This window comes from Anastrepha obliqua, chromosome 5, assembly GCF_027943255.1.
Source record: "Anastrepha obliqua isolate idAnaObli1 chromosome 5, idAnaObli1_1.0, whole genome shotgun sequence".
Classification (NCBI taxonomy): domain Eukaryota; kingdom Metazoa; phylum Arthropoda; class Insecta; order Diptera; family Tephritidae; genus Anastrepha; species Anastrepha obliqua.
Genome location: NC_072896.1, coordinates 17,503,883 through 17,524,224, shown reverse-complemented (window position 1 = coordinate 17,524,224; position 20,342 = coordinate 17,503,883). Strand labels below are relative to the sequence as shown.

The 20,342-nt window shown below is 36.4% G+C and overlaps 4 protein-coding genes across 5 annotated transcripts; 2 read left to right on the top strand and 2 right to left on the bottom strand.

The window, feature by feature from the left end:
* Window positions 1-240: 240 nt before the first annotated feature.
* On the bottom strand, window positions 241-2,371 carry LOC129249010 (probable cytosolic Fe-S cluster assembly factor GJ13047). Its single transcript, XM_054888620.1, has 6 exons — window positions 2,186-2,371; window positions 2,037-2,129; window positions 1,293-1,974; window positions 934-1,147; window positions 715-872; window positions 241-650 (listed from the first exon to the last, which is right to left on the bottom strand). The coding sequence occupies exons 1-6, from the start codon at window positions 2,246-2,248 to the stop codon at window positions 412-414; spliced, it is 1,449 nt and encodes a 482-aa protein (XP_054744595.1). The 5' UTR covers window positions 2,249-2,371; the 3' UTR covers window positions 241-411.
* A 289-nt stretch (window positions 2,372-2,660) lies between these two features.
* Window positions 2,661-4,042, top strand: LOC129246956 (2-oxoglutarate and iron-dependent oxygenase domain-containing protein 3-like). The gene is made up of 5 exons (XM_054885723.1): window positions 2,661-2,803; window positions 2,870-3,329; window positions 3,391-3,543; window positions 3,630-3,835; window positions 3,946-4,042. The coding sequence occupies exons 1-5, from the start codon at window positions 2,694-2,696 to the stop codon at window positions 4,022-4,024; spliced, it is 1,008 nt and encodes a 335-aa protein (XP_054741698.1). The 5' UTR covers window positions 2,661-2,693; the 3' UTR covers window positions 4,025-4,042.
* A 119-nt stretch (window positions 4,043-4,161) lies between these two features.
* On the bottom strand, window positions 4,162-5,808 carry LOC129246955 (splicing factor 45). Its single transcript, XM_054885722.1, has 4 exons — window positions 5,572-5,808; window positions 4,664-5,497; window positions 4,430-4,604; window positions 4,162-4,349 (listed from the first exon to the last, which is right to left on the bottom strand). The coding sequence occupies exons 1-4, from the start codon at window positions 5,704-5,706 to the stop codon at window positions 4,255-4,257; spliced, it is 1,239 nt and encodes a 412-aa protein (XP_054741697.1). The 5' UTR covers window positions 5,707-5,808; the 3' UTR covers window positions 4,162-4,254.
* Window positions 5,809-6,431: 623 nt separating this feature from the next.
* On the top strand, window positions 6,432-16,653 carry LOC129246954 (CCR4-NOT transcription complex subunit 3). 2 transcript variants are annotated; one of them, XM_054885721.1, is made up of 12 exons: window positions 6,432-7,411; window positions 9,703-9,800; window positions 10,876-11,010; window positions 11,129-11,464; window positions 11,705-11,828; window positions 12,549-12,898; window positions 12,967-13,039; window positions 13,102-13,512; window positions 13,738-13,905; window positions 13,988-14,889; window positions 14,966-15,175; window positions 15,390-16,653. In XM_054885721.1, exons 1-12 carry the CDS (start codon window positions 7,387-7,389, stop codon window positions 15,486-15,488), a joined length of 2,931 nt encoding a protein of 976 aa, XP_054741696.1. In that variant the 5' UTR covers window positions 6,432-7,386; the 3' UTR covers window positions 15,489-16,653. The 2 variants fall into 2 exon arrangements, with proteins under 2 accessions (XP_054741696.1, XP_054741695.1); XM_054885720.1 differs by having other exon boundaries at window positions 6,433-7,411; window positions 12,522-12,898.
* Window positions 16,654-20,342: the final 3,689 nt, after the last annotated feature.

The window sequence follows — 20,342 nt, the reverse complement described above, 5'->3', positions numbered from 1 at the left end:
ACCCAACCTGGCGAAACAGAATATTTCCTGGGCTCATATTTAGATGAGCCTGACGGGGCTTATATTACTGCTACAATAACAACAAGGCGTTATTTCTGCCAATCATTTAAAGGATTTACTTTCAAATTAGGTATTTCAGAATTCAGTAGTGATTCATTTGATCAATATTATCCGAATTTTGAATGAAGAATTTGTATGCAAAAATATAGAATATTACTTATTATTACATAACAAGTCCAAGCAAGCAACATTTTATTTTTATTTATTTCACGATAATTAATTTTGTCCTGATTTTCATATGTACATATATTTATGTAAGTATTTGCAAATGTTTGTGTTATTTTATTTACAAATTAAACGGAATTTTGAATTATACGTCTTTGTATATAACAACATGGTGTAAATTCGAATTTACCACTTAATATTAAGCGCTGTGTTCATTTTCTCCACCGCATGATAGTTGGTATGCAGCAACGATTTTGCTTTATCAGTATGCGCACCGTCAAATAATTTTTTATAAATCTGTTTGGTATCCTCATTTTCGGGAATCGATTTTGGCAATTGTTTGTAAAGCTCTTCCAATTGTTGGTTCAGTTCATGTATTGGAACACCAGTTGGTGGTCGCACTTGTGCGCCTCCATTAATACAACCTAAAATTAAAAACAAAATATTATTGACATCCCTAATGTATAAACATAATTTAAAAAATCCTACCAGATGGACAAGCCATAACTTCCACAAAGTGATATGAAGCTTTTCCGCGTTTCAGCTTCTGTACCAAATTTTGTATGTTACGAAAACCGTTAGCTATAGCAAATTTAAGTACGCTTTGACCCTCACGCTCCAGCGTTATTTCGCGGAAATCTGGATTTCTAAATTGGTTAAAATCCTATAGAATTTAATATTACGTTTTCAAGTCATTTTCTATCATACCTTAAATTTCTATACACCAAGTGTTCCACATCTTCTTCAAACAGTTCCTTAGCAGCGTATTTAAATACGTGGTCTGCATATCCGCCTGAAGTGGAGAATTCATGCGCCCACATAGAAGTCTCCTGGCTATGTGCACTCCATGGCGAATCGATATCGGATGGCGGAAATATGTGCAATGGTTTATCATCAGCCGCAAGCATTTGCTCTATTTCAACTTTTTGTGGTTAAAAATAAAAAATATTTAAAATATGTTATTATTATTGGTAAGTAACCCATATTTTTGAATTGAAAGGTTTTATTGAAACTATGCAGTTAGCGTTCACTTATATCTTACGAGTATTTAATTTTCATTCACTTACTTGCCGTAATCACACAATCCACATCACGTGAGTTATTTGCTTCGCTATAAAAGTCTTCACGTGAGGCTTCCAACTTTTTGTCATAACACGGCATTACCGTCACATGATAGATACGTTCGGATGGTACGCCTATTTTTTGTGCCAGCCATTGTTTCACCAGTACTCCCATTATTTGCTGTGGGGAACGAGTTGTGGCGATGTAAGGCAAAATAAAGTTCCCATGCGTCTTCTCCGCATAACAAACCCACCCGGGGCATGAAGAAGAAAGCATCGGTAAAGAGGATGCGGCAGCCGCATCACCACTTGTAGCTTCACGGTAACGTTCTACAAACTCATTACGACACTCGAGTAATGCGAGGTCATCAGCCACTTTTGTATTAAGTACATAATCGGCTCCAAGTGATCTAAAATAGCCACTTAAATGCTTTGCAGCTTCCTCTGGTTTCAAGTCGTAACGGTGCGCTAAACTGATGACTGGCTGTGGTGAAATAGTTACAACAATCGTACGTAAACCTTCGCTGGCGCTTTGACTTTTTAACGCAACATTTTCACGAAGTACTTTTAGTAATTCTTCTTGACTTTGTTGTGTGATAAGAACTCCTTCTGCCGATGTGATACAACCAGAACAAGCGAGACAATCTTGAAGTGTAATTTCAACTTTTTGGAGTTTCTGCTTTCCTGCCTGTGGGGTTAAACGAGTTTTTCTGTTATTGCAATACATTTTTTTTAAGTTATTTTATATACCGAAGTCTCTTCATAATAACCATCTTCAAGTATGGTAATCTTGGCACCTGTCTTTGATTTACTCTTCTCTATGGGGATGGGTTTGATGCACTCCTGTTAATTGAATTTCTAAATGTCTGGTATTTAAATATTTCGATTAAAAATTCTACCTGTGACGGAGTAATGAAATCGTCTAAGTCAGTTAACTGCAGAGCTCCGCTGAATCGTGACATTTTCCAAATATTCTAACTTAGGTTTGTTTGCTAATAAATTCTGAAGACACCGGATTTGTAAATATATATCTATTAATAGTCTGTCTATTATCACCAGCTGTTTCCCATATGACAGGCAGGGTAGCCAGAACCATTTTAAACTCCAGCAAACCACATAAGTCAATTTTTCGAATTTTAGAATTAGAATCATTAGGGAAGTACTGACGGAAGTTTTTTTTCAACTAAGCGTAAAAATTATATATATACAGAATACAATATTTAATTAATTTTGAACAATATAATTTTAGTAAAGTTCTGTAGTTCTTAAAATCTATTTGGCATAGCGCTCAAACTGTTACCTTGAAAGTTTTAGAAGCACTCTTTTATACTCCACATATGCATATACTTCTATATAAACTATGTTTTTATCTTTTTTTACCGCTTGAGAACACACTAAATTGCGGAAATGATTTCGACCGGACCTTTAAGGCAGAGAAGTTATAGAAATAAGGAAAAGGCTACTCAAAACATCAGCAATGCGACATTAGAGAACACTTCAAAGCCGCAAAGTAAACTGTAAGTTACAATTTGGGACACAGTGATAAAACCTGTTTATTGATTTTTCACTTCATATTAATTTAGAGCAACTATAAGCACGGAGTTACAACATGCCACTGCCGCTTCGACACATCGTTTGTGGACTCGTGCTGTGATCGCTACCTCTGTAATGATTGTTGTTTATTTCTATGCTCAACAAAATCAAAGTAAAGAAACTAAATTTGCCTTAGTTAATGAGAAACTGCCATTACGTGCACAGAAATTTGAATGTTCAAAAGACTACAAAGCAGAAATACGTCGTTTTCCGAATTGTGTGCCAAAGAAATGTGGGCGCTTCATTAGCGATCATTTGGTTGAAGAAATTGAAGCTGAAACCCTTTTGAATTTGGCGCGCACCATATTATCAATGGCGGGTTCGTCTGGAGGCGCATCTATTCTGAATTTACACACTGGTGCACTTTCATATAAGGAACAATTTGTAAATGCGTACCGTGTGCCGAAAGTAGTGGCAGAATTGCGTGAACATCACTTAGCGGTATATAATGTGAGTAGAAAGTGGGCAATAAGATTTTAAATGGCTTCATTGAATAACGACTCCTTTTTAGACTGTTAAAAACAAAATCAAAAATGCTATAGCAGAGCAATTTGGAATTCATCCCGATAGTTTTTATCTAACTGATCCCACATTTTTTTCACGTTTAACAAATGCTACCGCTCGCACAATGAATGACGAATACTGGCACGAACACGTTGATAAGGTAAGCGGGATAACGTAAATATCAAATTAACAAGGAGTAAACCACGAGCAATAGCTTAAACATAAATATATTATATATACCTCCAGGATACATACGAATCGTTTCACTATACATCATTACTCTATTTAAACACATATCAAAAAGACTACAAAGGTGGCCGATTCATTTTCATTGACGGCGTTGGCGGAAATCTTACCAAGTCAGCTATTGAACCTAAAAAAGCACGAGTGAGCGCATTCACTTCAGGCGCGGAAAATCGGCATCACGTGGAACAAGTCACCGAAGGAGAAAGGTATTTTTTTATTACAAACCAAATAGTTAAAGAAACGTCAATTTTGTGTCATTGAGTTTTAAATACTTTTTTATTTAGTATATTTAGTATGTATTTTTTTTTAATTTTAGATACGCGATTACTATCTCATTTACATGTGACCCTGATCGGGCGATAGCTGATCCGCAAATTAGAAAAAACAATTTATAAAGCCAATTTCCACACTTCTTAGAACTATTACTTAGAGAAGTTCGCATATGAAAATATACGGCTGTGTAGTGCACAATTGTGCTCAACTTATGCCATCCCTGCAACAGTCGTTTTTTACTGCAGTCGATCGAGAAAGCTCAGTATTAAATATGTTAATAGTTATTTCATTTAAGTAAAAATATTTGTTAAAGATCTTTACGATTAAATGCTAATAAATAAAACTAATCATTTTAATGTAATTGAAAACTTTTGAATTTATCAAAATTGTAAAAACCAGCACGCACTTGACGTCCACCGAAGAAACGTCCATTCAAATCAACAACCGCTGCAAAACGGATTATAAATATATTTCGTAAGCGTGTTTCAGTTAGAAAGGTATTTTATGAAGAAGTTTATGGTATTTACCTTTAATAGCACTTTCAATGCGTTTAAACTCCACAAATATTTTAACAGCTTCTTCAGGTGTTGTGCCGAAAGCCTCGTGTATTATAACACTTGCTACTTCGCCGTATTTGGTGTTGCATTCATCTTTCACCTCAGGTTCTAAATCTTCGTCTACATCTCCTGGACCCACCATATTCTATCATCAAAGTAAATCAAAATTAATTTATCATGAATCCTATGAAATCCGAAACTTACCCTTAATAAAACCACTTTACTGGGTTCTTTCATTATTTCTGTGATGCTAGGTTCGGTTGCTGGTACTTCGGCAACAGCTTGCGCTAGCGTTAGACCCGGTGTTGCTGGTGCTGGCGCCGCCGGTGGGGCCATGCTTACAGGTGGACTGTTAGGTGCTGGTGGTGGCGGCAAAAATACATCTTTTTCATGTATTATGCGACCACCACGCTTTGAAGTCTTCTCCACCTGTAAGGCCATGGACATACCCTGCTCCTGTTTGCCCAACCCCTGACCATCTTTAAAACCGTACTTTGCCATAATCTTTGCAGCGACGGAGCTTGCGGAGTAGGGTATGGTTACATTTGATGATCCGTCACCATTTTCATTATTTATGGAAATCTCTTGAAGAGAAGGTGGTGGCGCAATTGCAGCACCACCTTTACTTGCCACTGAACCTTGTGGAGGCGGGCTATAATTTTCTTCCTCAGATTGACGTTGTCCAAAGCCAGAAAATTTAACTGGTGGTGATGAATCGCGTGTACTGTTTCGACCGCGCCCTCGCTTCCTTTCGCTGCCTCTACCACCACCTCCACCCCCGCTCCCACTTTTATGCTCCTTTTCTTTATTTTGATTTTTATCCTTTAACTTTTCATACTCGTTCGGCCACATTGGATCATATTCATCAACAAAATCCCAACAATCGTCCGATTTGACACTTTGTATTACTGGTTCCAATGGTTTGGCTGTAATAACTGTCTTGGGAGTCATTATTGGTGCATCTATTTTCGGCACATTGATAGATTCCGCTTCAGCTGCAGCCTTTTTAGCACGCAAATTTACAACTGGTGTCATTAACTGCTCAATTTAAAAATTAAAAGACACAGAGATATATCATTTTGTTGATTCATTCGTGAAACTGCGAGGCTTACCGGTTTCTTAGGCGGCTCTTTTGGTCCCTGTGCTTTCTTAATTGCCAACTGTGTTTGAAGCATTTTAATACCTGATGACCAACCATCGATTTGGCTAGCTCGAGGTTTTGTATCAATATCATCGTACAAATCCATTTTAGTGCGTTTAATTAAAAATAACACAGAAATATACTGGACTGATATCTGATACAAAATTCACGTCCTCTTTGCCAAAGTTGACATTTCGTAAATACATTTATAGCGTAAATACTGATATTCGGGAACTAGAGTACGGTTGCATTTGTACGAAAAAAATTTAAACTAGATATGAATTGGAGAATAGTTTATAATAAATAAATGGTTTAAATATTAGGTATATTAATAATATTAAAACATGAAGGAAGTTATAATTAAGACTATTACTGAATTTGAAAATGAAATGTGGACTGAGGTCCAGATTTCAGTGCTAGTTTAACTGCGGTGAATTTTTATGAGTTTGTCCATAGAAAATTGAAAACATAGTTTAACTAACATTGAAAAACTGGTCGTAACTATTTTTTCAATCAAACGTTCAATTTTGTGCGATTAAGCTCAATTTAAAAATTCACCACAGTTGAACCAGCACTCAACAACTGGCCCAAAATGATTTGGCCTCCATAAATGTTTTGAAAACTTCAATTGAATTTATTTACTCACTGGAGCGTATAAAACCTTAAGTACAGCAAGAAATTAATGTTAAGTTGGCCAACCACAAATGTTGGTGAATGTCAAAAAATGAAATGGATCGAATAGGGATAAATTATTTAAAAAAAATTTAAAATTATTCTACATTCATGGATTCAACCCTGCGTACGAAAAAAGGCGAGAAGTCGCCATCTTGGAAATTAGACAAAAAGCACTGGAAGAAGAAGAAAAATCGAAACAATTGACAGCGCCAGCGAGCAGAAAAATCGCGTCAAAAATTTAATTATTCCTTACATTTACCTAAAATTCCGGCACCAAAAGCATTTCCAGACAAACGAAAAACGAATTGGCAAACACACTAACTGAAAATTGTGTAAAAACAGCTTAAAACTGGATCAACAGAAAAAGCAAAAAAAAGTTGAAGAAGCAAGTCTTAAAAGCAGAAACGAAAAAATTGCGAAGGCGACGAGTAGGAAAAAGTTTCGTTTTCCCTTTTGCGTTGCTCTTGCTGTTGCGTTTTCCGCCAGCCGAAAAGAAATTATCATTCGCAAGAGTTTGGGAAATAAACCATCGCAAACCATACTAAGTTAGCCTACAACGTGCGTAAGTGTAAAACACTTATTAACGGTATTGAATTTGCGCTAGTGCTATTGGAACGCGAATCTGAAAAAGGGGGAGCGACGGTATTCTCTCGTTTCAACTACTGCTGCCAATCAATCTGTCAAAGCCTCTATCCCTATTGAAGCATCGTACGTTAGGTGAAACATTTACTCATACATTTATAAGCTGTTAATCCACATGCTGAGGACGATTAGCAAACTGTAGCATTTGCAGAACTTTCGTTGTATGTTTGGTGTGGTATTAGGACTAGCTGATCTTTATATTCATCATATTCACCAGCGATCAATTTCATTCCAAAAAAGCATCAAGTGCAGCATCAAAACTTGTTAAAACTGGCTAACTACAAAACAACATAAACACTCGTGATAATCGTAAACCAACGTCGCATCTGAAGATCAAGGTTTAGCCAGCAAAATTAGTGTACACTTCGCTCGTATTATTGTGAAGTTCATCCATAACTTATCAAAAATTTCGGTTCATCTGGACTATGTCTGAGCATTTGCGTCGGCGAGTACAAAATCACACATAGCCATGGCTGCGACGAGAAAGTTGCAAGGTGAGCCCAATGATCAATATCGGTTAGGCTTTAGAAGCATCACAATATGAATATCTCCTCATTTTCATTATAATGAGATTAATATGCTTATTTTATTACTGCACCTCTGAACATTTCCAATAATATGATACCTTATACTTAGGGACTGTTTGCATAAGTGCTAGCATCCGTAAAAGTCAGGCTCACTAAGATCGAAGGTACGAAGAAAATTTAGACGACGTTTAAAAAACTGCTTTCAATTTCTCATCTTATGAATATTTAAATACAGAGCGCATACAATTTTTAGGATAATAATTATGTAGAATGTCACATACAGACATTGGGAATATTAATAATAATGTTTTTTCATGCCTGAAAATAGAAGAACCTGTCATACTACCCATATTCCAAAGTGATAAATTTACTTGACCATTTTTAAGAGATTCTGTTATAATCTTTTAAGGAAAGTCTAAGTTCGAAAGAGTTTGCAAAAACTTGTATTATAATTTTAACAACAAAATCACAGCATTAAACTAAGATATGCTGAGAAATAGATGCCATGTCAGGACTGGCGTGATTAATTCGAGTCTTTACGGTCATGTTGAGAGGTTAGCAATTTAATTAGATGATTTTTTTATAACCGAAGATTCGTACTGTTACTTCAACAGAGTTCTCCAAACATATATGGGGAATGTTTAAGCTGTTACAACAACAACAAGCCGTATATTTTTGCAGAATTCAGCTGAAGTGACTGACCTTGGCCGGATATAAATGCAGGTGGTTCCGTCACGTAGAACCCACTCTTGTCAAACACTTCAGTTGTTGTTGTTGTAACAGCATAAGCATTTCCTATAAATTTTTGGGAAATGCTGCTAAAGGGATTGACCTTGGCGTATATAAATCAGAGTAGTTCCGGTCACGCAAAACCGGCTGTCATGGGAACGTCTCAGTTGACACGTTGACACAACAACAACAACATCATGAAATGATGTGAAAGTTTTAAGATTTAACGATTTAAATAAAGAGTAAATTATACAATTTGAGCATTTGTAAATGGTGGTCATGGATTTAGGTTAAATTTTTGAAGGAAGGCCTACTGAATATAAGATTTATATTGTTTATATTTTTGCATATATTGGTAGTTTTTAATTTTTTCCATTGCTCACACAGGTTTGTTTGTCCATCGTCCGTTTCTTGTTTTGAAATGGAAGGTGTTTTTTTTTTGTCATTTTCTGTATTACTTTATAAGTATGAAGGCTGCTTGATTAAATGACGAGCAGATAAGAGTAAAGTCTTATGTCTTTGCTTACTACATTTCAAACAACCCGCAGAATATTTTGGAAACAGCTAAGTTATAATCGAACAATTCATTAAGTCCATGTACCTATTATAATTAAAAAAATAGGTCAGTGTAATAACATGACATTACAACTACATATAAAACATACATTTACATCCATCCCTTATACGAGTATTTATCCACGCGTGCCGTCGAATAAATAATACTTAATGCATATGCGCGATTTGCACTGCAAGGAGTCCTTTTTAACAGGCGGAAACATTTTTTTTTGTTACAAGTAAAAAAAAAAGTAATTAAATTAAAAATCATTATTTGATTTTTTGAAGTATAGATAAATAAATATTTGCCACTCCGACCTTTGCCATGACCCTTTAATTGCTTTTGAAAAATAAAAATAAAACAAATAAAATTGTTGTGTGTAAAAAGATATATCTATCCATCTATCACAACATATTTTGCGAAATCGGTGAGTACCAATCAACTCTGCAATTTTAAGCAAATAATCAAGTAACTGCGAGCCGATGGTCAACTGGATATCCATAGTCACTCGCAAAAAATGTGTTTACCTCTGTGAGACTAATCACGCCACCCACTTGCCACCCTGAAACGACCCGTGGCACACAAAACCAAACGCGAATAAGAAACTACCCATCTTACGCGCGTACTCGTGTAGTGTTTTTTTGTTTTTGCCCATCCCCTGACATTTATGTTCAATTTGCAGTTTAAACGATATTGTAGCGGCAAAATTGTACGCACTAAAATCTATTGAAGCTTTGCGTCATGCTATGTAATAAAATTTTTGTGCAACATTAGTACCAACAGTTTTTGCATGCGTATAAACTATGCCTACTTATATAAGTAATTGGCGGGTACATCCTTTGTTGGGTGTATGACAGTTATACATACATACTTACCCACATAAACAAATACATGTCAATGCAGCACATTGCCTGCGAATTATTGCAGCTTAATTTGTGAAAAAATATATAAAATTAGTTTACTTTTTTTACAGGTGAAATAGACAGATGTCTGAAAAAGGTTGCGGAAGGAGTGGAAACATTCGAGGATATATGGAAAAAAGTGCATAATGCTACAAACAGTAATCAGAAGGTATGTAAAGTCATATTAACTTTTCGGTAGCTGCTTTTACTTACAATTTGCTACATCCACTTATACATGAATTATTACGATGGCCGCCTAGCCGTAGCCGAATGCGTTGGTGCGTGACTATAATTCGGAGTTAGAGAACGTAGGTTCGAATCTCGGCGAAACACCAAATTTAAGAAAAAGTCTTTTTTTTCTAATAGCGGCAGGCAATGACAAACCTCCAAGTGTATTTCTGCCATGAAAAAACTCCTCATAAAAAATACCTGCCATTCGGAGTCGGTTTAAAACTGTAGGTCCCTCCATTTGTGGAACAATATCAACACGCGCACCACAAATAGGATGAGGAGCTCAGCCAAACATCCAAAAGGGTGCACGCGCCAATCCAAAAAAATTATACGAATTTATCCAGAAGCTTACATTCACTTTATAGCAGGTGACCTGGCTTACTTGAATTGTAGTTTTGGATTTCATAAAAGTCTGCGCTATAGCAAATTATTTCCTTAGCCTAAACGTCATAAATCTCAAAGGATTTTGAAAAATCTGTATCGATTTTCAATCTAACTCCCAGTTGGGCAACTTTACATAATTAGTTTCGATCTGCTTCTGTTCGACTTTGCTGAAATAGTATTGATTTATTCAGCAAAGACGAAGGTAGAATATACATATATGTGTATATCATACCAAACCGGACTATTTCTTTATTGATGAAGAGTTTCAGTTACCCCGATGTACCCGCGTAAGTTTGGCAAAATTAATTTCTGGATACTGTAGCAGACTAAACTCCTACCTATCCAGAATCGACCCCGACATACCCAAAATATGTCCAGCATGGGTAGGCACTCCGCACGATACTAACCACCTTTTAACATGCCCCATCAAATTTACTCGCCTAACGCCCCTCTCCCTCTGGACCCAACCTGTCAAATAGCACGTTTTTTGGTCTACCGCTAGATGAGTTAGACGATGTTGATCGGTGACTACATTGCATTGACAGGGTTTACTAAGCTGCTACAACAACATTTCTTTATACGTAATTGTATGCAATAATTTTTTGTGTTTAAAATTGTCGAACTTTCAGGAAAAATATGAAGCAGATCTTAAAAAGGAAATCAAAAAGCTACAAAGGCTTCGAGATCAGATTAAATCATGGATTGCATCCGGGGAGATCAAAGATAAAAGCCAGCTGCTGGAAAATCGGCGTCTCATTGAAACAGTAAGTACAAATGAAATATCTAGTGTCTTCGTACAAAATTTGTACAGCATTTCAAAATTATTTTTTGAAAGCTTTCTTAAACTGGTAACGCAAACTGATTTGTCACCCATATTTATAGCAAATGGAACGTTTCAAGATCGTAGAACGTGAAACGAAAACGAAAGCGTACTCGAAAGAAGGTCTTGGCGCTGCACAAAAAATGGATCCAGCTCAACGTATTAAAGATGAGACTCGTAACTGGCTAACATCGTCAATAAGTTCGTTGCAATTGCAAATAGATCAATACGAAAGTGAGATTGAATCGTTATTGGCGGCTAAAAAGAAACGCCTTGATCGCGACAAACAGGATCGAATGGATGAGTTTCGTGTTAAGTTGGATCGTAATAAATTCCATGTTATGAAGCTGGAAACACTGTTAAGATTACTCGACAATGATGGTGTTGAAGCGGAACAGGTAAATTGACAAATAAACGATTTGAGACAACTGTTTTTTTGATATCAAAATGATAAACTATTGTGCAACAACATAAGAACTTTATATGGAGACAAAAAACCGCCACCAGTATTCCTCAATCATTTATGGGGAATATTTGTGATGTTACAACAACAAAAAACAGCAAAAAATGCATCTTTACAAATATAAGTGTCATTCCATTTAGAAAACTAACTTCCTGTCTTTTATATACCCCAATAGGTGAATAAAATCAAGGATGATGTTGAATATTACATTGAATCCTCACAAGAGCCGAATTTCGAAGAGAATGAATTTCTTTATGATGACATTATTGGCCTGGACGATGTTGAATTATCTGGCACAGGTGAGTTGTGTGCGGCTGAGATTGAGTGTGAATGAATATGAAAATAAATACTAAGTGGTGTAAGTAATTACACAGTTGTGCCAATCATGTTTTCGTACATACAAAAAACAAAGATTGTATGTGCATATGCATTAGGCTTTCTTATGAATATAATTTTTATACATATTTACACTCGTAAAGGTTATGTGCAGACGTATACTTATTTTATATATGTATGTTTCTGCCTTTATTTTCATATTTTAAACTGAATATCATCCACATCAACGGCTTAACATAAATATGTTCTCAATGTGATTAAAACCACAATATCCACAAAAACTAAAATCCCGTAAAATGTGTTGAATGAAATGATTTGATTTGTTGAACAACAACGTCATCCATCGGCCATCTAACAACTCACAACAACCACACAATACCTTTTGGCAATGCAACCGTTTTGCGTCAATTTGTGTGTGCATTGTTATATCACAACAACAATACGTAACGAATAACTGTATGTCGTATTATCCTTAAATTAATTTTAAAAATAAAAAATTTTTAAATAAAAATACAATACACAAAACATCGAAACCACACGATTTCGATAAATTTGTTTGAAACGCTGTGGATCGTGTTCTACATCAACAACAAATGTTGTCTGAATGATGTTGAATGAATGACGGATTTGTGGTGTTAATGAATTTTATACTAAAGGTGTTTCACTTGGTATTCCATCATCAGCCACTACAGACAGCAACAACAGCAACGAGACGAGCGGTTCACCGAGCAGCATAACATCGGGTGGCAGTCCTGTGCAATCACCACCACCAGTAGCGGGCTCACAGCAACAAGTACAACAACAGTGTGCGGCGGCAGCGACGACAGCATCAACTGCGACGTTAACAGCTACAAGTAATGCGTCGACGGCGCAACAACAACAGCAGCAGCAAAGTAATATCAGCAACAATATGAATTATGCAGCTGAGGCAGCAGCGGCGGCGGCAGCGTCAGCGTCGGCGAACAGTAATATAGACACGGCAGCCAGCGATAAAAGGAACAAAAATGAGAGTAATTCTAGTAGCAAAGCAAAAGTAAGTAATCGGTATTTAATTTAGTAATTTATTTGTGGCTTATATACTTTTATTTATCACTTTTACAGCAACCTGTTAAACCTACGGCAGTGCGCGCAGCCAATAGCAGCGGAAAATCTTCTAGCGGTTCGATATCAGAAAGTTTGTTACACCAACTTTACACTTCATAATTTGTTTTACTCATGTTGCCTATTTATTAATAGCGTCTTCAAATAAAGCGATTAGTTCGACACCCAACAAGAATCATCAACAGCAGCAGCAGCAACAACAACCTACGGCTGCAGCAGTGGTTGCAGCAGCCATGGCTGGTCAAACCACGCCTTCATCAACAACAACAACGGCAAATAGCATAGGTGGTGTTCCGCCCACATTAGCAGCCACTGTTGCAGCAGCCGCAGCAATGGCTGCTGGTCACAGTCCTGCGTTGCAACAGCATGCGCCGGCGCCTAGTTTAAATACAACAAACGTAGCGACAGTAGTAGGGGGAGCGACTACGGTAGCCGCCACTGTTGCGACTAATAACGGTAGCAGCAACAGTAACAACATTCAAGGCCAATCTGTGATTCAAGCGACGCCAACGATTGCATTTGCGGCTGTAGCGAAAAATAACACATGTAAGTGTTGTGGTGTGATAAGCAGAAAAGGGGGCTTAGGTTACCTTAACGTAAATTTGGTCGATGTTACTTTAAAAATCATATTGGAAATGCGCACTATTGTTTCGTGAATATATTTTATGTTTTTGCTGTATATTAACATCTTACGGGCGAATTTAGTTTCACTTATGAAATTTATATTATGCGAGATAAATAAATAATAAATATGTATTTCAATTGTTTTAGCACATCTTGAAAATGGACCTGTGCACCCGGCGACATCATATGCGATGGCGGCTCCAACGGTAGCGTCCATAGTAGGCTCCAATGTGCAGCACCAGCAACAACAACAGCAGCAGCAACAACAGCAACAGTTATCCAATCTTCAAACGAATTCCTCACATTTACAAAACGGTTTGTATTTGCATTTGAAACTGCTTACCTTATTCACGTAATTTAAAAATATATGTTCCACTCTTTTATTGCATTTATACAGCGCATAGCAACACTTCCAACAGCAACCCATCCAATAGTTTAGCGAACGCGGTTCAACAAGGAAGTGCAGCTGTCGCAGCAGCAGCCGCCGTCGCAGCCGGAGTAGTGGTGAATAATGTTGGCAGCAATAATCTGGCAAATTGCATTTCCCCGAATGGTATCTCGCAAGTAATTGGAGCACCGCAACAACAGCAACAACAAGTTATTGGTGTAGCCAATAATAGCACACGCGCTTCACCGGGCTTACTTTCGCCGAAGCATATGAATGGCTTGCCTGTGTCTACGGCCAACATTAACAACAACAACAACAACGCTGTGGATGCAATTTCATTAAAGACGATGGCTCAAGAAGCTATTAACCGATCGGTAATCGACACAAATTCATTGACGCAAGGACCTGGTCAACAAATTGACAATAGACAGCAGCAGCAAGCGCAGCAATCACAACAGGTCTTGCAGCATTTCTCAACCGATACAACTGCCAATCAGCAACAGCAGCAACAACAACTGGCGGGAGGTTTGGCAGCAGCAGCAGTCGCCTTTGCTGCAGCAGCCGCAGCAACCAATGGGCCGACAACGGCGGGTGCGGGCCCAGTCGGCAGTGCAGTTCCCAGTGGGCTAGCTGGTTTAACGAACGCAGCTGTGGGACAGCCTGGAGCTAGTAATAGCGGTGTTAATGCACCTGTAGGTAGCAAACCACATCAGCAACCCACAAATGAAGCGCATATAACGCCTTTATTGGGCGTAGCACCATTGGGTACATTGCCTTTGCATAAAGATCACCAATTGCAATTCAAAATGATGGAAGCCGCTTACTATCATCTCCCGACGCCAGCCGATTCGGAGAGATTAAATATATACCTGCCGCGAACGCCAGTGCCGACACCACTGCACTATCCTCAGGTTAATATGAATGAATGTAATGAAACTTTTTTGTTTGTACCTAAAAACTCCGTATTCTTTCCTGCGCGCTAAACAGCAACAGCTTCCACTCTACGATACCGTTGAATTTTATCAACGACTCTCAACCGAAACGCTCTTCTTTGTTTTCTATTATATGGAAGGTTCGAAGGCGCAATATTTAGCAGCGAAAGCATTGAAAAAGCAAAGCTGGCGATTTCACACAAAGTACATGATGTGGTTCCAAAGGCATGAGGAACCAAAAATTATTAATGATGATTACGAACAGGTGTGTATTCTGCTAGCAAGGTAATCTGCTGCCGAAGCTGGAGTATGTCGGAAATGTATTGCAACATTTTGTTAAACATAAAAAGCAAACAAAAAATATTACTTACTTTATTATGCTATCTGAATTATTTTTCGTCGTTTTATTGAGTTTCGACTGCGTTAGTCTTTGAATATTGTAAAGGGTAATAGTTGTTATTTTTTGTTTCTTTTTCTAGGGTACGTACATCTATTTTGATTACGAGAAATGGAGTCAACGCAAAAAGGAGGGATTCACTTTTGAATACAAGTACTTAGAAGACAAGGAGCTGAATTGATCTGATCGCTGTGCGTTGCAGCCAATGTAAAAAGAACTTTTGTTATAAAAAACATTTGAATAACTTCTAAGCTACATCAGCCAACAACAGCAACAATAAAAAACATCATTACCACCTCTTACAACAGCTATAACAACAGCAACAAAAATATGAAAACCAACAACAAATTCTTCAAAGAACCAACTGTAACAAGAAGTACTACGTTTGCAATACCTGCTCAATTTTTTTTGTATGTTGTTCCTTTTTTAATTTGCTATGTTCACTTTTTTCTGTTTATGAGTTCTCAAATGCGTTAAACCGAGAAAAGAAAGCGAAAAAAATCAAATCTACAACATACAATCATACATCATATATAAATAGTGCATAAAAATGTATTGAAAAATTCCAAAACTGCTAAGAATTCTAATTTGAAAATATTTGAAACTGCTCTGGATCCTACAAAAAAACAAAAACAACAAAATTAGCATAGCGCTTTAATCAGTAGTAGTTTATATTAAAGCGAAGCTTAAAAAGGAACATAAAACGCAGGAAGCATCTGCGGCTGGCATATGTCGCCAAGGTTTCTGCCGCTACTGCAGCAGCACATGCTAAATGCAAACGTCAAAACCAGACGAAATCCAAAAGAAACAGGAGTCACAGAAATGATTATGCTAACTCCATACACATACCTCTTTACACGATTATACATAGTACATCAATTAAATGATCCCATAAATTAACGTTGCTTGATTTCCTTCCTTGCCCCTAGCCCCCTTCACACAAATTATACAAACTTTATTTGGGCGCATTATATGTCGCCCAACTACAATTACCTAATTTCTCTAGGTCTACTTTTTTAGTTTCCCGTTTTTCCGTTTTGTATTCATTCATTGAACATAAAGCCATACACTTTGCAATTAACGAAAAATGGAAAAACCCCAACTACTATGCATATAATACTTTATAAAAGATGAAAATGTTTTACAAGAAAAAATAAATAAAAAAATGGTAAAAAGAGGTGAAGTTAAAAGAATATGATAACAAATAACTTTGAAGAACAAAAATCATCAAATGAAAAGTAAATACAAAAAAGAAAAAAAAATACAAAAAAGGAAAATTTAAATCTTTTGAATAGAGGATTTAAGCTAATTTTTAAAATAAAAATTTAAAATATTATTACAAAAAATCATTGTCTTATTTAATATTTTGTTTTTTGCTCATGCAACATCATGTTCCTTTTAGTTTACGGTTTTGTTTCTTGTTCAAATCATGAAGAATTTATTGAATGATATTTAAGGCATTTACATATCCTATTCAGGGGTTTATAATAAAATGTCGTTATTCAAGCTTCGAGAACAGAAAAGTAGTTGCTTTCTATAGTCGACAAAATGCGGTGTATCAAAAAGCGCTATTTCATCGGGCACAGTGCCTTATCTGGCGACTCGAAATCAATAGTGAACGTTTTTGGTCCAATAAAAATAGTAGAAGAGTTAGTTTTTTAGTGCGAGTTTAGCTTAGGTGAATCGATTCCGTTCAGCACTACTGCAGAAGTGTGTAAGATTATTTTGATCAATTTAAAATAAAACTCTTTTCAAGCATATAAATGAAAATCTAATTCGAAAGTAAAAAAATAAGGTTATCCATTCTAAGACTTGCGTAAAAGTGTATCCGCTTCGAGATGTATAATTAGGCGGGTAGTGTGGCTGATAAATCTAATCGATCCCCCGGCGAAAACCCGCTGCTTGATGTGAAATGTGAAACTAATATTTTCTCTATATAAAAATATAAACCATTAACCTGTTGTAGAATGTTGCATATTTTTCGGGGCGTAGTTATTTTTTTGACCGAAAATTTTATCATGATATTAGCAGCGGTACCATTGATGGTGCCAAACGTTCAGCTTGTTCAGCTCTTAAAAATTTTTGCAAAAATTTGACAAATGACGCAAACAGGCTACTAAGCAAAACGTATTTATAATAGTTTAAAAGAATATTGGACAGTTTCTTGAAAAATTATAAAAAAGGTTTACTAAATGCTCTACTTTGTTTTGTATCACTTCTTTATTCATCGTTTTTGTTTTTCTTGTTTCGTTTTTTTTTTCAAGCCCATTTCATTTAATTTTACTAAGCTAAATTAATTCCGGGTTTCAAAGTTTAAATCCACACTATTAAAGAGTTAAAATTAACCAATGAACAACACAAAAGAAGATTCACATCAGTTTGTAGCTATTAATTAAAGATTTACAAACAAAAAAGGAAATTCGGAAAAGAAAAATAATTAACTATAAAATTTGACAGTATTACGATTACTCTGAATTGAGAAAATGAGTACACAATTTATGGAGACACTTTTGAAGGCAGCGAAACGAATTTGGAGAGTAAAAGATTTACACAGATCATAAAAAAAACAAAAATGTTTAAGCAGCATCCTGTATTATGCGCAGTTGCAAAATTTTAACGGAGCTTTTTGGTTCGAAAATTTATTGTGCGTGCATCAAGGCGCATAGTATTGTCTAACACGATAAAGCAATTATATTTGTATCTCTAAATTTTTGATAAAATACATTGTAAAGCCTTCAAAAACCACTAAATTATTAGGTTTAACCCATTCGACCCCAACATTGCCTGAGAGCAATTTCGCATGTTAGTAGGCTTACCAGACGCGTTCTTTTGTTTTTGGTTGATGAATCGTAACGATAACAGTAGTCATATGTGTCTGTACAGAGTGCTCCTATGAAAAATAATAACTCAGTTATGAGACATTTAGCAAAATAATATATTTCTCAAAAACCTGCAGAAGTGTTGGCGGATCACTTTTCAGTATGCAGCAAAACGTTTTTAAATGTACATTTTCCCCAAATAATTAAAACGAAAATTAGAAATGTGTAAATGAAATAGTTTTTAACAAGCATTAAATTTAATATTCATGGAAGGAAATACTGTTTCGAGCAAATTTTATACCACTAATGCCAAAATTTGATCACAAGTAATTTTCCATAGCGCCCAAACAGATGAGTATGATGACTTGGAATTTTATGTAAACACCTCCAGAATAAATATAAACATAATTGCAAATAAAAAAGTTGCAAGTCAAAGCAAAAGTAATCGAGGTCGAAAAGGTTAAATTTATGTGAAGTAAGCAAACAGTTTTCAAGCACATTTAAAAAATTTTAACGAGCCTTCAAATTTCATGAAAGTTCAGAGGCGTTGTTATTTTTAAAAGTAATGAGTTATATGAAGTCTTTTAAAAATGACGCCTAGATGTCTTTAATGAATAATTCCGAGAGAGTACCTCTTTTATGTCATCCTTGATATTTGCCAAGTACATAGATGTACAATTTTAACACTTGATTACACGATAGAAGTTAGGTTAGGTTTTTGTGGTAGTCGGTTTTAAAATAGCTAACGTTGTTGGACCACTGTGTAACACGAATATCTCAGTATTTATTTATCGTGGAACCATTTAGACGCTTTTATGAAGCGTAGGATAGGTTTTATCCCAACACCAGATAATTCCGTAAGAGAGTCAAAAGAGTATTTTCCTAATAGCCTTGCTCTACTCCTAGTTAAGGCTGGACAATTTTAGAGGCCGCAAAGTTGCAGAGGCTGTGAACAATTACAGACCGGTTATACAAGCCACGACGTCCGACGTATCCTCCCTTGAAAGGTTAAGCAGTTATTTATTTACGGCCATAGTAACCTAGCTGATGTTCAATGGTCGTCATACGCAGAACGTTTCTTCATACGAGTCCTATTTGTATTATTTTCAGATGTTCGAAACATTCATTTTGTTAGAAAAAAATGGAATTAAATCGTTAACATTTTTGTGCGCTTCAACTTTCGGTGATGAGGCAACATCTCGATCTTTGAGAGTTTGAGCAATTATTCTGACCTTTTATTATCTATTTACGGCCGAATTACCTTGGTTGTAGCGCAAGTATTTTCTTCTCTCTTTATTGGAGAATATTATTTTTTATCCTTAATTTGGCAAGTTGCCTAATATTGACTCTGTTTTCAAGTACTCTTTCTGGTTAGCTCATTGGCCATTGCGAAATTCGTGAAACTTTTCTGATGGAAATAATCGTCCGAACGAGTCGACAATTCAAAGGTTGGTAAAAAAATGTCAAGAAACTGATTCTGCCGTGGATAGAAAAAGGAGTGGCAGCTCAAAAACTGGACGTTCTGTTGAGAATATTGCTGCTATTACGACGTTCTTAACAATTTGGTATTCATGAATTGGCTTGAATATTTTAACTCTCATATGACAGCCTGTAGATGTGCTTACGGTGGACATTTAAATGTAATTTTTCACATATAATTGTTAAGGGCCGTATTTTGAATAAAATTCGTGAAACCTGAACAACATTTAGACGCGGAAAGACCCTTTATATGTATGTATTTCGTATTTCGAGTTTTTCACTAGGCAATTGTCTGCTGAGTCAATTTAAATACAGAAATCGAAATTTAAACTTTTTTTATTTTAAAAATACTAAAATACCTAAAACGACCCATCCGCAAGTTGGCTAACGCGCCTGCTTGAGTAGTTCAGTTTAACACAATCGCAGCTTAACAGGCGAACAGGTCTCACGTCATCGGAGTCCAGCCACTACCCATTGCAGCAGACGAAGAGCTCCAACTTCCCAGAGACTCCCACGTACCTTTGGCACATTACGTTCTGAATACTGTAACAGGTTAAACTCCTACCTATCCAGAATCGACCCCGATATATTAAACATATGTCCGGCATGTAAAGCCACCCCGCACGACACTAACCACCTTTTCACATGCCCCATCAAACCCACTCATCTTACACCCCTCTCCCTCTGGAAACATCCTGTCGAAACAGCAAGTTTCCTGGGCCTACCGTTAGATGAGT

Bases quoted from the DNA above. Each gene is read 5' to 3' on its own strand.
- LOC129249010 (XM_054888620.1), bottom strand. From the start codon at position 2,248: ATGTCACGATTCAGCGGAGCTCTGCAGTTAACTGACTTAGACGATTTC. The intron at 2,130-2,185 runs GTAGAATTTTTA...TTCAATTAACAG, and splicing joins ATTTCATTACTCCGTCACAG to GAGTGCATCAAACCCATCCC. The intron at 651-714 runs GTAGGATTTTTT...TTTTAATTTTAG, and splicing joins AGTTATGGCTTGTCCATCTG to GTTGTATTAATGGAGGCGCA.
- LOC129246956 (XM_054885723.1), top strand. From the start codon at position 2,694: ATGATTTCGACCGGACCTTTAAGGCAGAGAAGTTATAGAAATAAGGAA. The intron at 2,804-2,869 runs GTAAGTTACAAT...ATATTAATTTAG, and splicing joins TCAAAGCCGCAAAGTAAACT to AGCAACTATAAGCACGGAGT. The intron at 3,836-3,945 runs GTATTTTTTTAT...TTTTAATTTTAG, and splicing joins CAAGTCACCGAAGGAGAAAG to ATACGCGATTACTATCTCAT.
- LOC129246955 (XM_054885722.1), bottom strand. From the start codon at position 5,706: ATGGATTTGTACGATGATATTGATACAAAACCTCGAGCTAGCCAAATC. The intron at 4,605-4,663 runs GTAAGTTTCGGA...CTTTGATGATAG, and splicing joins GTAAAGTGGTTTTATTAAGG to AATATGGTGGGTCCAGGAGA. The intron at 4,350-4,429 runs GTAAATACCATA...TCCGTTTTGCAG, and splicing joins CATTGAAAGTGCTATTAAAG to CGGTTGTTGATTTGAATGGA.
- LOC129246954 (XM_054885720.1), top strand. From the start codon at position 7,387: ATGGCTGCGACGAGAAAGTTGCAAG. The intron at 9,801-10,875 runs GTATGTAAAGTC...TCGAACTTTCAG, and splicing joins CTACAAACAGTAATCAGAAG to GAAAAATATGAAGCAGATCT. The intron at 13,513-13,737 runs GTAAGTGTTGTG...CAATTGTTTTAG, and splicing joins TGTAGCGAAAAATAACACAT to CACATCTTGAAAATGGACCT.